The sequence below is a fragment of the Capsicum annuum genome, chromosome 1, assembly GCF_002878395.1.
Source record: "Capsicum annuum cultivar UCD-10X-F1 chromosome 1, UCD10Xv1.1, whole genome shotgun sequence".
NCBI lineage: Eukaryota > Viridiplantae > Streptophyta > Magnoliopsida > Solanales > Solanaceae > Capsicum > Capsicum annuum.
Genome location: NC_061111.1, coordinates 46868766 through 46883527, shown reverse-complemented (window position 1 = coordinate 46883527; position 14762 = coordinate 46868766). Strand labels below are relative to the sequence as shown.

At 36.6% G+C, this 14762-nt stretch overlaps 1 protein-coding gene across 1 annotated transcript in view; it reads left to right on the top strand.

The window, feature by feature from the left end:
• LOC107875148 (E3 ubiquitin-protein ligase SINAT2) overlaps positions 1 to 10519 on the top strand; it is a 21614-nt gene extending 11095 nt beyond the window's left edge. The window contains exons 3-4 of the mRNA XM_047396646.1: positions 3881 to 4264; positions 9938 to 10519. Coding sequence (XP_047252602.1) covers positions 3881 to 4264; positions 9938 to 10261 — 708 coding nt within the window. The 3' untranslated portion in view covers positions 10262 to 10519. The remainder of the gene's footprint in view (positions 1 to 3880; positions 4265 to 9937) is intronic.
• The last annotated feature ends 4243 nt before the right edge of the window (positions 10520 to 14762 follow it).

The following is a 14762-nucleotide window of genomic DNA, read 5'->3' as shown; positions in this document are numbered from 1 at the left end:
ATCACCATTAAGATTTGAGAATATATGGCTGAAAGCTTCAGATTTTGAAGGTGGTGGGGTGGTAGAGTAGTTATGTCGTGGAGGGGAGACCATCCTTTTGGCTTGCCAAGAAGCCGAAGATGCTTAAGATAGATTTATGGGTGTGGAATAGGGAGGGTAGAGGTGAAGATAAGGGAGATTTTAAATGAGGTAGGCCAGTTAGAAAAAATAGAAGTGGGGAGGGAGTTGGACGAGAGGGAGAAAGAGAGAAAAGAGAATTTGAATAGATAGTTAGATGCTTAGTTGGAGACAAAAATCTAAGGCGTTGTGGTTAGAAGAGGGGGATTCTAATTCGATTTTTTTTCATAGGGTAGCAGTAATAAATAGGAGGAATTTTGTAGAGTCAGTAGAGGTGGATGGGGAAGTGCATGTGGGGCAGAAGGAAGTTGAACGGACAAAAGTTTAATTCTACGAACGTTTGTTCAAAGAAAAAGTTGAACTTGGGGGGTATAAGGCTTAAGCAAATTGGAGAGGTTAATAGTGGATGGCTTAAGAGGGCATTTGAAGAAGAGGAAGTGGGAGGCAGTAGAGTGTTGTGCGGTGATAGACTTCGGGGTCCTGATGGCTTCATTTGGCTTTCTTCCATAATTGTTGGATACAGTGACGAGTGACGTTATGCAAACCATCATCGAGTTTCAGGAAAAAGGAAAGAGGAGAGTTTGAGAGGAGTTTAAATGTCTCTTTCATTGTTATTATTCCTAAATGGGAGGGAGCTATGAGAATAGGGGATTTTAGACCTATTAGTCTAGTAGGAAGCATCTACAAGATTATTTCTAAGGTGCTTTCTAGTAGACTTAAAGAAGGTTTTGAATGAGACGATTTCATCTTCATAAAATGCTTTTGTGGAAGGGAGGCAGATCTAGGATACAACTTTGGTAACAAATAAAGTGTACCAGGAGTGTTGTACAAGCTAGATCTTGAAAAGGCGGATGACCATGCTAACTGGAAGTTTCTTGACTTTATAATGTTAAAGATGGTGGGATAAATGGAGAAAGTGGATCAACTTTGTATATCTTTCGTTCGATACTCTGTGTTGGTGAATGGTAACCCGTGGTTTTCTTGGCAATTTGAGGGGTTTGAGGCAAGGTGATCCTTTATCACCCATGCTTTTATTTTGATGATGGATGCTTTGGGTAGAATGATGGATAGAGCTGTTGTGGGACACATAAAGGATTTCAACGTTGCTGTAGGAGGGGATAGAACATTATCGGTTTCTCATTTATTGTGTGCAGAAGATACCCTTGTCTTTTATGATGTAGATGTGGGTAAGCCGGATATTCTTGGACAAGTGCTAATTTGGTTTCAGGTGGTGTCAGACCTAAAAATTAAACTTCGAAAATGTGAGATCATTCCTGTTGATGAGATCGGCAACACTGATTTGCTTGCACACGTTTTGCAGTGTCGTGTCGGGGCTCTACCTATTACTTATTTGGGTTTATCCCAGGTGGCCTCAAATAAAGACATTAATGTGTGGAATCTGATTTTGAGAGGGGTAGAGAAAAGGCTTGCTGGTTGGCAAAAAACATAATTGTCCAACGGAGGAAAAGAAGTGCTTATCAAGAGCATATTTTTGAGCATTCCCCCTTACTTTATATGTTTATTTCATTCTCCTACCAATGTTACTGGAAAATTGGAAAGGCTTCAAAGAAATCTTCTTTGGGATTCGGCAGACGAGACAAGAAAACTTCATTTGGTCCAATGGGAGAAAGTAACTACTCCAAAAAATTGGGGAGGGTTGGGAGTCAAGAATTTGAAGGTAGTTCATAGTGCTTTGCTTGGGGAAATGGTTGTGGAGATTTGGGATAGAGGACCATTCTTTATGGAGAGGGTGATAGTAGAAACATATGGGCTGATGGAAGGGGGTTGGAGAACTAATGATATCACGATGTCATTTGGGTGTGGATTGTGGAGGAATAGGGTGGAAAACTAATGATATACTATGTCGTGTGGAGGAATATTATGAAGGGAAGGGCTGATTTTGAGGTTAACATCTCGTTCAAAGTAGGGGACGAGAGGAGAGTTAGTTTTTGGAAAACAAATGGTGCAAAGATGCGGTACTAAAAGATGAGTTCCTGAGCTTTTATAGGTTTTCTTGTCAGAGAGAGGCGGTAGTCCATCAGATTAGGTGGTTACATGGGAAGAATCGTTTTGGAATTTGAGGTTAAGAGGAATCTTCAAAACTGGGAAGTTAATTAAGTTACATAAGTTACTGGCTCTACTTCATTAGCATCGCAAACCAGTTGATAGACCCGATACTTTGAAATGGAAGTTGGAGAGTAATTGGGTTTTTTCTGTCAAGTCCTTCTGTGAGAAGCTTTTGGTGGAGGCTTTTACCTTAAAGTCGATTTGGATTCCTGAGGCGCCGAGAAAGGTGTGCTTTTTCTCATGGTTAGCTGCTAGAGGAGTGATTTCGATTGCGGAAAATCTTAGGAAAAGAAAGTGCATATGCATTAGCTGGTGTTTCTTATGCAGGGAAACGGGTGAGGATGTTGATCATCTTCCACTACACTGCAACCTGACTTCGAGACTGTGGTGGGATATGTTTAGCTGGTTTGGTATGTCTTGGGTGATGCCTAAATCTGTGAAGGATACATTGTCTTGCTGGAAATCGGGAAGAAGCAGGAGAAAGTGCAGAGATTGGAATGTTGTCCCTCTAGCTTTGATGTAGATTGTTTGGAGTGAGAGAAAAAGGAGGGCTTTTGAAGGGGTAGAAATGACTTTTGGGCAGTTGAGGAGTAGCCTCCGGTCCCTTATTTATTTTTGGTGTACCCATGCCGTGCCGGGTTGTATAGAGAATAGGGTGTCTTTTGTAGAGAACCATGCCGTGTTGTTGGTTCCTTACTTTTTTGGTATACTTGTATATGTCCGATTTTGGCCCTGTGATTAATGAAACACCTGGTGGCTGGTCTTTAAAAAGAAAGAGCAATTGGCCAGTTCTTTTTTTTTTTTGTACTCCTACTAGAGTAAGTCAGCAAGATGTTAATTAAGTTTCTAATAATGTAAACAGGTAGCTGTTTGTATTTGTAAAAATAGTCAGAGGAGGAAATAGTTCTCATTTGAGGAAAGAGATCAAGTATAGTAGCTTTCAAGTTATTTGGGCATGGCGTAAAAGGGTTTCCCATCTTTCTTCCTTGGAGTTTGAATCTATGCTTTCGATCATTTGTTAAAAAATGATGGTTAAAGTCTGTATTTCTGATCATTTATTAACAATAAGAAAGTGCCTAGTCTCCTATAGGATAAATGTCTGACGTTATGACAGTCAACTCTACAAGCTTCTTGTTGCTAGTTAATGATAAGAGAGCACCTAGTTTCCTATAAGATAAATGTATTTAAGGATTGTACTACATACCCGATGCGCCTCTTAGTTCTATTGCTTCTGTTAAGGAATTAGCTCAGTGAAGTCGGTAAAGCATATAATTTGACATTATTAGCAGATTTTGAACTTTTTTGGTATGTTTTTGTGATGGAAAGTTGGAAACATGATTTAACTATAACTATTTGTCTTCTATGTAGTAATATATTCACTGAATACTTCCGTTTCTAGGGTAGTGTGTGATAGTTTGGATAAACCCAATTGGAATCTTAGACACTCTTAACTGTTGGCATACAGAGTTTTGTTTGTGGCCATCGCAAGTAAAAGATGTTGACCAACCAATGCTCTTCAAAAGAAAAAAGAAGAGGATCATTAGTGCCATCCAAAAAAAAAACAAGAAGTTGGCCAAATGAACTTAAATTTTTCATTTTTCGTTTTCCTTTTTTATTAAGCTTGTGGTCTCATTCTTCAAGTCGTTAGAAGCATTTCTTGAGCTTTTACTGAGCTTGTTGATCTTTTTCTTGTAAGTGTCCAAATGGCCACGCATTATGCGAGTACTGCAAGTCAAAAGTACTTGTATGTCCAATTTGCTGCCATGAGCCTGGAAATATAAGATGTCTAGCACTGGAGAAAATTGCAGAGTCACTAGAACTGCCATGCCGATACCAATTTTATGGCTGTCAAGATATATTCCCTTATCATACAAGGCTGCAACATGAGCAGAACTGCAGGTTTCGACCATACAATTGTCCATATGCAGAATCTGAATGCGCTGTTACTGGTGATATTCACAAGCTCGTTGCACATCTAAAAGATCATCACAAGGTTGATATGCATGATGGGTGTGTCTTCAAACATCGCTATGACATACCTAATCCTCAAGAAGTTGATAATGCTGCATGGATGTTGAGGGTTAGTTATGTCTCTCTCTCTCTCTGTATGTGTGTGTGGGTGTGTATCTTTTTTCACATTTGTTCTTATGAAGGGATTAGGCAGTGAAGGTGTTATTACTACAATGTATATACGTTTTTCAAAAAATTCACTATACAGTTGCACACATCGGAAACAGCCTCTCTAACCCATAAAGGTGGGGTAAGGCTGCGTGTATCTTTTTTTACATTTGTTCTTATGAAGGGGTTAGGCAGTGAAGGTGTTATTACTACAATGTATATACGTTTTTCAAAAAATTCACTATACAGTTAGTTGCACATATCGGAAACAGCCTCTCTAACCCATAAAGGTGGGGTAAGGCTGCGTACATCTTAGCCTCGCTGGACCACTTGTGAAATTAGGGTCTGTTAGTTTTGCTGATGTACAGTTGCACATTGTCCGGAATGGAAATAATGTAATAGAGATTGATGGCCTTAATAGAGACTACACTCAGTAATAAGAATCTTTACTTCCAGATCTGAAAATTGCCATTTAAAGTGCCTATGATAAATTCCAATCTGAAAAAAGAACGTCTTACATGAGAGTCGAGAAGATTAGTTGGATAGCGCTTTCCTTTGTACAGATGTGTGACTAGTGTCTTCCCTCAAGTAGACGTGCCAAATTATATCTGGCGGTACAAAGAAGATTTTTCAGTGGTTCCATACTTCCTCGGTTGAAGGGAACGATAGGTCCACTTAAGAATTTAGGTACAATGCAAGTGAGAGTTGTTTGCGGGTCTCGGTCTCCAAACCAACATAAAATCATAGGATGTGTATATCATTATTATATTCTACGTGGGAAGCTCTTAGAACAACGATAGCTTTTTCACAAGGTAAAGGTAAATAATTTTACTAAAGATAGCACCAAGAAGGTACTGCAAAAGAATACAAAAAACAAAGGAACATCAGCTACATATTGAAGTTTCCCTCCTTTGTAAAGTATACATGGTTACAGGATTTATGTATATATATATATATATATATATATATATATATATATATATTATATATATATAAGACGTACTAAAATCTTGACAATCAAGTCCGTGAGAGTATCATGTGTAAAGCAACCATTTCTACTACTGGCATCACCAGGACACCATGAACAAGAAACTACAAGTCACGCGCAAAATACTACGACTACTGGCACGACCACAAACAAAGCATCCTTTCTACTAGCCGGGACACACTCTCACCTACTAACCCTCTACCTTAGTCTATGTCCTCTATACCTTCCCATCTAGGGTCTTGTCCACAATAAGTTGTATCTAGTCCATGTTATGTCTAATCACATCTCCATTACTTCTTCGGCCTACCTCTACCCCTTTTGAAACCATCAATAGCCAACCTCTCACACCTCCGTACTGGGGCATCCATGCCCCTCCTAATCACATGCCCCGAACCATCTCAACCTCACTTCTTGCATCTTGTCTTCCACCAAAGTCACTCTCACTTTCTGTCGAATAATCTCCTTTTTAACCAAATGCCACACATCCAATGCAACATCCTCATCTCCGTCACCTTCAACTTTTGGATATGGGAGTTGTTGATTTACCAACACTCCACTCCCTACAACGTCACCGGTCGCACTGCCACTCTGTAGAAATTGTCTTTAAGTTTTGGAGACACTTTTCAATCACACAAAACTCTAGAGGCGAGCCTCCATTTCATCCACCCTGTGCCGATAAGGTGTGTGACATCTTCGTCAGTCTCTCCATTCTCCTCTATCATAGACCCAACAACAATAACAACAACAAACCCAGTGTATTCCCACCAAGTGAGGTCTGGGGGGTAAAATGTACTCAGTCCATACTGCTACCTCCGAAGACTATCATAGACCCAACATACTTGAAATTATCTTTCTTCAAATGTCTTGGGAATCCAGCTTCACTACCACGTCAGCTATATATGTCATCTCACTAAACTTGCACTCCAAGTACTCTATCTTGGTCCTACTCAACCTAAACCCTTTAGACTCTAGGGCTTCTCTCTAAACCTCTAATTTATTAATGACACCTCTCGAGTCTCGTCAATCAGAACTACATCATCAACATATAACATACGCTAAAAAACTTCCCTTGAACATGCCGCGTCAAAACATCCATCACCAAGGCAAATAAAAACAGGCCAAGAATGGATCCCTAGTGCAACCCTGTCAAAACAGGAATGTGCTCCGAATCTCTTCCCCCCATCCTCACACGGGTCTTTGCTCCGTCGTACATGTCCCTAATCGACCTAGTGTACACCACCGGAACACCTCTAGGCCTACAAGCACCTTTGAAGAACCTTCTTGGGAACTTTGTCGTATGCCTTTTCTAGATCGATGAACACTATAAGTCCATCCCTCGTCCTCTCCCTATACTGTTGCACTAGTCGCCTCATGTGATGAATAGTCTAGGTAGTCGAGCGACCTGGCATAAACCCGAATTAGTTCTCAAAAATAGTCGTGATCCCCCTCAACCTCAACCCTACCACCCTCTCCCAGACCTTCATAGTGTGACTCAACAACTTGATCCCTTATAGTTGTTGCAACTCTGAATGTCACCCTTGCTCTTATATAAAGGAGTCATCGTACTCCATCTCCAAGCTTCAGGCATTTTCACTGTCCTAAAATTGACATTAGTCATTCCATACCTACCCCGCCAGTGCTCTTCCAAAAATTCATTAAAATCTCATCTGGCCCTAGGGGCGGACCTATGTAGGATTTTGGGGTGCTCCGGTACCCGCTAAACTCGACGCGGAATAAGTATAATTTCATAGAAAATATATGAAAATAGGTATAAAATATATTAAAGCACCCACTATAACAAAAAGTTGATTTGGTGCATTGGCATTTAGGTTGATCTTAAGGTGCTTCAGTGGAAGGAGGACTCGTGTTCAAACCTCATTGAGGTGATTTTTCACTTTTTTCAGTTTTTAAATTTTTTAAGCACCCACTATCCTTAAATCCTGGATCCGCCACTATCTGGCCCAACCGCCCTCCTATGAATAGAACTCTTGACCTCATCAACCTTAATATGTCTACAATAACTGTAGCCATGACACCTCTAAGGGTTCTCCAAGTCCCCTAACACAATGCCTTTGTCCCACTCATCGTTCAAGAGCCTATGGAAATAAGATTGTCATCTCCTCCTAATGTGGAGGTCTCTACCAATACTTTGCCATCCTCCTTTTGATGCACTTCATTTGGTCCAAGTCACGGGCCCTCCGCTACCTAGCCTTGGCAAGCCTATACAAATTTTTTCCCCCGTATTTCTCCTCTAATTTTGCACAAGATCTTGAAAGTTATTTTAACCGTCGTGACCGCTAACTTAGCCTCCTTCCTAGCTATCTTATACTCCTCCCTATTTGCCCATTTCTCCTCTTCATCCTTTAAACCAATTTTACATAAGCCAGCTTCTTTATCTCCACCTTTCTTTTAACTTTTTCGTTCCACCACCACTCACCTCATGCTTGCCAAATCGACACCCTACATCTCTCTAGTTGTCTCCCTAACGCAACTGCCAGTCATCTCGCACCTATTATCTGCATCCCCCCTACTCTCCCATGCCTCTGAAGCCACCAACTTCTCTCCATCTCCAGAGTGCTGGCCGGATTCAAGCTACTCCACATAATTTGGATCAATACTCTGCACCCCCTTCTTTCTGCCCTTCGTGATTTCCAAGTCCATCACTAAAAACTTATGTTGGGTTGAAAGATTCTCACTAGATATGACTGTACAGTCTTTACAAAGTACTCTATCACCCTTTCGAAGAAGCAGAAAGTCTATCTAAGTCTTGGCCACTAAACTTTGAAAGGTAATCGGGTGTTCCTTCTTCTTCGGAAATCCCTAATTCGCTACCACCAACCCAAAGGCCCTAGCAAAATCCAAAATTGAGGCCCCTCTTTCTGCACATCGTCGTAGCCTTTCGATAATGACACGATGTGTTCATTGAAATCCACTCCTAAGAAAAGCTTCTCTGAGCTTCGAACGCCTCTCACCACCTCATCCAAAAGCTCTTCTTCTCCTCCTCCTCCAAACCCGTCAGTAGGGCGTATGCACTAATAATTTTCAATGTAGACCCTCCAAAGACTAACTTAATCATCATCAACCTATCGTTGACCCTCTTAACCTTCATCTCTTGCCCTCTGAGCTCTTCATCAACTAATATACCTACCCCATCCCTGAGTAGCACAACTTATACCTATCCACATCCTTCGCTTTAGAACCTACCCATTTTGATTCACTGGACACAAGCTATATTAATCCTTCTCTCCCTAAGAATCTTCACGAGCTCTATGGACGTACCTTGAAGGGTCCCTATGTTTCACGACCCTGCTCTCAACCTAGAGACTCTCTTATCCCATATACCCCTACTACCCCTCGCCCCAATCCCCCCAACCCAGAACCTGACCCTAACCCCGATCCCAACCTCCCCCTCGCCCCCACTCCTAAAATCAACCCCAACCCCGACCCATGACATGACCCTAGTCTATCATCAACCACCAAAGCCACTACTTAAAAAGATAAGAAGGCATGCAAGCAATTCAGGCAACGACTACCGAAAAGTTAAATCTACAAATACTAGATGCCACAGAAGCACAGGTGTTCCAACACCCTCAAAGCAACAATCCAAACCTATATGCAACTACGCAGACACTGGACAAGCGAAAGAAATGGATAAAAAACAATGAAAGAGTTTTCTATTCGTATCCTAGCAAGTCTAGACCAGTTTGAAATTCTGCCGAAAGCGGACAATAATTTTTCCAAATTGTGTTCTGGCAAGGGGTTGTCACCGGATTGGGTTTCCAACAATCCACTTCTCCGTGTTCACTAATAATTAATTCTTTCTAAGTTTCCTTATATCTTCGTTTAGTCTCCATATTTTAGGGTGTTCCTAAGGTTGGCCTTCTGGGTCGAGCTCGTTGCATGGGGCTTGCCCAGTGCAGTTTACTACTCCCTTGTGGTTTGCGGGCTATAGCACATGAGTGGTGTTTACCCTATGCAATGCGCACCCAGAGAGTAGTGGATGTGGGTTCCGTTGTCAATAGATTTCTTTTTTACAGCCGGCATAAGGAAAAGAAGAACAAACATTCAGTCTGACGTTTGTTCTGCTTCTTTATCGACAACCTAAAAATGCACGGGCTTTCTTGGGAGATGGTCAAATCTCAATAAGATTCACATGTTTTATCTGAACATTGAAAGAATTTTCGTTAGAAATCACTATCAACCTTCCAGGAAGATCTGGACTAATGAGAGAAACAACTAATTCAAGATTGAAACAAGCTGTCGTCTGTGAAAGGGGATAACTGATGGCTGTTTCTGTTACTTTTTTCTCTCTTAAAAGTTAGATCTTGGCCTCCTGTTAGATACTTTGAGGAAAAGGATGTATACATGATTACATCTATAACTTTAGGTTCATTATTCATCGTCACATTTGCAATTTAGCTACTGCTAGGAGGCTCATACTTTTATGTCTGGCTTATCTTTTCTGGTTGAAAATGAGGGCAGACAAGAGCATGATTAATTTGGTTGTTTGCACCAATTAAGTGTCCAACAAGCATTTAGCCATGATAAATAAGTGTCTTTTTTGTTGATTTTCACATGGTTGCGACTGCAATGTGCTGCTTGAAAAGGTCATGTTGGTAATAATACTTTTGCTCTTTTCTGGAATAGGTTTTCAACTGTTTCGATCACCAGTTCTGCCTGCACTTTGAGGCTTTCAACCTTGGATTAGCACCTGTATACATAGCATTCATTCGTTTTATGGGCGATGATGATGATGCAACAAGATTTAGGTATAGTCTTGAAGTAGGTGGATTTGGCAGAAAGTTAACATGGCAAGGAGTACCAAGGAGCATCCATTTTACTCACAAAACTGTCCGAGACAGTTTAGACGGGCTGATTATCCATAGGAGCATGGCACTCTTCTTCTCTGGTGGTGACATGAAGGAGCTGAAGCTACAGCTAGTTGGGCGTATTTGGCCAGAGCCATTGTAAACTAGATATATCATCTTCTGTCATTGCGGGGATGCCCAGAAAGTATAGTTCGTTATCGCCAAAATTGGTTTGTGGCTTAATTTTCTTGCATTTCGTGTAAATGGTTATTGCAAAATCTGCAGATGGTTCTATACAGTTTCTAGTTTTTGGATCGATTGTAGTTTAGCTCAGCTGTGGATCATGCATCTAAAGTTTCGAGGCATTTAGGCTTTTCTGACCAGCCATATGATAAACTATCTGGTTGTTAGTCCCTTTCTATATTCTCTTTTGAAGCTCCTCAAATTATTTCTTTATATTCAATTTTCATTTTCTATAGGAAGGGGTAGCCGAGGATCTTGTAGAAAACGGCCTCTATACATGGGTTAAGTTCCGCGCACATTCTATCCTCCTCACACCCCACTCGTGGGATTACATTGGGCATGTTGTTGTTCTATTACCCTTGGGGGGAGGGGGTTGGAATTTTGATCCCGATTAGATAGGTGAATTCAAATATCCCGCAGAGACAAAAAGCACCTAGACTGTTTCTCTCATTTGATTAGGCTTGGTGACAGAGTCATCCAATATCTATTGATGTGTTCAAATATTACGGTAGAAGTAACTACTAAGAATGCAAATCAAACTAGTTCTAGTTTGTTGGGGTTGTAAAAGCTTAACCGCACTCGAAATTATATCAATCTTATAAATGTATCACACATATATTCTTATCAATGTTAGTAGTAATTCATAGATATTCTCATATTAATATATAATTTTATCATGATATAAACATCGAATATAAATAAATTTTTACTATGACAAAGTGATTTTTATATATATTATTTTTCAAAAGAATTTTCTTTAGTTCAATATGTAGTCAATATATTTTATAGAAATACGTGCAAGGATAGAAAATTCATTTTTTAAAAAGTCAATGCCATAAAACAGACAATAAATATAATGAATTGCCATCATAAACAATTCTTATAGGTTCCGATAGTATATTCAAAAGAAAATTTTGCAATATAATTTGATCTAAAAGATTAATTTATCGAATAAAAATTGATCAAAACATATAAAGAAACTAAACTCTAAATATAGGTGATATTAGTACTTTTTTCGTTTAAAAAAGAAATCTACTTTTCTTTGAATCTCTTTAAAAAAAATGACATCTTTCTTTTTTCTTTCGAGAATACTTTTATTTCAATTTTCCACGTATCATGTTTAAGATCACAAAGTTAAAGTGCATTTCGATACATTTAACATTAATTTAAGATCACAAGATTCAAAAGTTTTTTTTATTTTCTTAAACTTCACGGCAAGTTAAACTAGATCATTTCTTTTGAAATATGGGGAGTAAATCTTAACCTCAAATGATACAAAATATCTATGAAACTCTTCGTAGACAATCTTAGTAGGCGTTTGACATGAAAATAAAAAACATATTCACTTTATTTGTAAGAAAATTTTAGAATTTGAATGTATTTTTTATAAATATGATTTATACCCTCAATTTCTAAATAGTAGCAAAATAACCTAACTTAATGAACTAGAATTGTGATGGAGTGATAAGTACTCTTTCATCCTAAGCCAGAAATTTTGGATTCGAGTTATGAAATTGTCTTTATTAGGGAGCGGTTTACCCTCAATGTAAAATTTCTCAATGCGAATCTAAATTTAGTTGAACTCCAATGTTGGAATCGAGCACCGAATGAAAAAAACAAAAGATAACCTAACTTTTACAATTGGCTTAAGTCATCGATAGACCCTTAAACTTGTAAATTTCACTTAGACTCCTCAACTTAGACTTGAACCTATCAGACACAAAGTGCTGATGTGGCAAGGAAAGTGTTATTCACTTTCCTTGGGCGTGCGAATAGTATATTAAATGATATTTTATTTTTATTAGAAAAATTATACTTAAATGTATTTCATTAGACCAACTTCTAATAATAACTAGTCAAACATACTTGCTTTGCACGTATGTCTTGCGTTAATCAATAATTTTTTTTATAAAAAAATAAATTATGTGTGTATGTTAGAGTATTATGTAAACAACTTTTTAAAAGAATAACATAAAACTTTTAAGATAAAAACTATACTTAAAGGAAAATATAATAACTCATCACCACATCTTTTCTCATTCATTATTCTTCAAGAAGTAATGTGTCAAAATCACTTTAACCTATTTTTGTTTAAGATTCTCAATTTATAAAAATTCAAATTCAAAAAAATTTTCTTCAAAGAAAATCACCAAACTATAAAAAAAATTATTTTTCTTTCATAAATTATTTAACATATTTATTTCAAATAAACCTAAGCACTTAATTCTAAACTATTGACGTGACTAAATATTTTAAAGTAACTATAATACTACTTTTTGTTTGGATAAATAAACATTGTATTTAAGACTTTACTATTTCAGACTTTCTCTATATATTATTTTTTTATTTGTGTGTTCCACTATAATTTATTTTACAATATGCATTATGGAATTAGTAATACCTATTTTCTGTGAAGAAACAAATTATTAAAATAATTATTTTATTTTATTGAGCTAAAGTTATTAATTTTCTACTTCATATATTTTAGGATTCTTTAATTATTAATTATAGAGAAAATCACAAAGTCATAGTCTAACATACAAAATTTATAGAAAATATAATTGAAAAAAATATTTGGATATAAACCTTTAAGAAATTAAATATTCCTCCAACACAAATAAAAAAAAAGGCACAAATTATCAATAGCAAAATCGAGAAAGATGAAGAATAATACACATATTTATTTTTTAATTTTAATTTACATCATCAAGAAACGAAAAAATCTTGATACCTGATTATAAACTGTTGATAAACTGCATATTCCTACAACACAAATAGAAAAAAAGAAGAAGAGAAAGATGAACAATAATACAAATATTTATTATTTAATTTTTCTTTATATCATCAAGAAACAAAGAAATCTTGAAAGACAATAACAAAGTGAAATTATAAAAACGTAATTTGTAATACATTAAATTTACATATGACTGATATAAAGAAATAAAGAAAACTATAATATTGGGAGAATTATATCTCTACATTGATGTGAAAGGAATAATAATTAATTTATAGAAGTTCAAATTCTTTTCTTCTAAAAAAGGGATTCTTTAAATATGGGAAAAAGTTATTTTTCTTTTGGAAAAAGTAATAATTAATTATGTTATTAAATTATTTAAGGTAATATATTATGTTTTTAACTAAACAAATTATTTAGGGTAGTTTTTATGATTTTTTCTTTTCGGAACATAATTGTTTACATGAAATGAAATATGGAAAATATGAGGAAGGGGGGATTACCATATATTTAGTAGTTTATAAATATTACTATTTTATTTTATTATAGATTTTAGGAATCTTTAGTTTTATATATTTTAGGAATTAATAGTATAAATATAATTATATAATAAATTAATGATGTGAAAAGACAATTTTATCTATTGCGGAGACTTTTAATGAAGGGCAAAAAATTCAAATCACTTTTCTAAGGGTCTTCACACTTTTAATATATTATAGATATAGATATAGATATAGATATAGATATAGATATAGATATAGATATAGATATAGATATAGATAATTTTTAATTTTCTTTTTTAAAGGTAAGCAACACCCCCTCTTTACCCTAGCCGTGTTCTTCTTCTTCTTTTATCTTTACCCTTTTTAAATTCTTAGCAATTTTATTAATACAATTTACAATTTTTAGTTTTTCTTTAAAAAAGAAAAACAACGTTTCCCTACCTCCCCTCCCCCCCTCCCCACTTTTAGTCGTCTTCTTCTTCATCCAAATTCTGTAAAAAAAAATAATCTTAGCAATCTTGTTTCTTTTTAGTTTTTCAATGGCGTGTCGGTGTCAATTTATATTTATTGTTATTTTTTATTCTTCTTATATTGTGGATTCTTTAAAGTTTGAATTCTTTAATAATATCAAAAAGTAATCTCAGATTCATAGCAAGTTAGCCCGAAAAAATGGAGTTTCGCCGAAATTTTTTTGACCCAATTTAATCTTCTTTTTCTTATAAGATTCTGTTCTACATTTTAATGTTAAGCCTTTGTCGGTCAATTTTTTAATTTTTTCTTTTTACAACTTTTTCGGCAAAGATAACACCAACAACGATGTTAACACTGCCAAAATGCCCATATGCAGCAGTATTCAAGAATGGACCATTGCCACCTCTCAGTAAATCGAGGTTAATAAAAATCATATCAGGCCTGAAATCAAAGTTCTCCTTCACAATGTTGAGAATTTCCTTATTAGGGATCTTTTCGGTTCAAGAATCAAATTTGCTGCCCTTTTTGCTGCTAAATTTTCAAAAAGAAAAAAGAAAAAAAAACTTCACCAAGAATCAAATGTTCAAGAACTCAAGTGAAAAGATTAAGAAAATATTTCAATTTTTAGATTAATAAAGAGAAAAATTTGTCCCAAAGTACTGCGCAAAAACAAAGCTGTAACACCCTAACTTAGGTGTCATGACCCGAGCCGG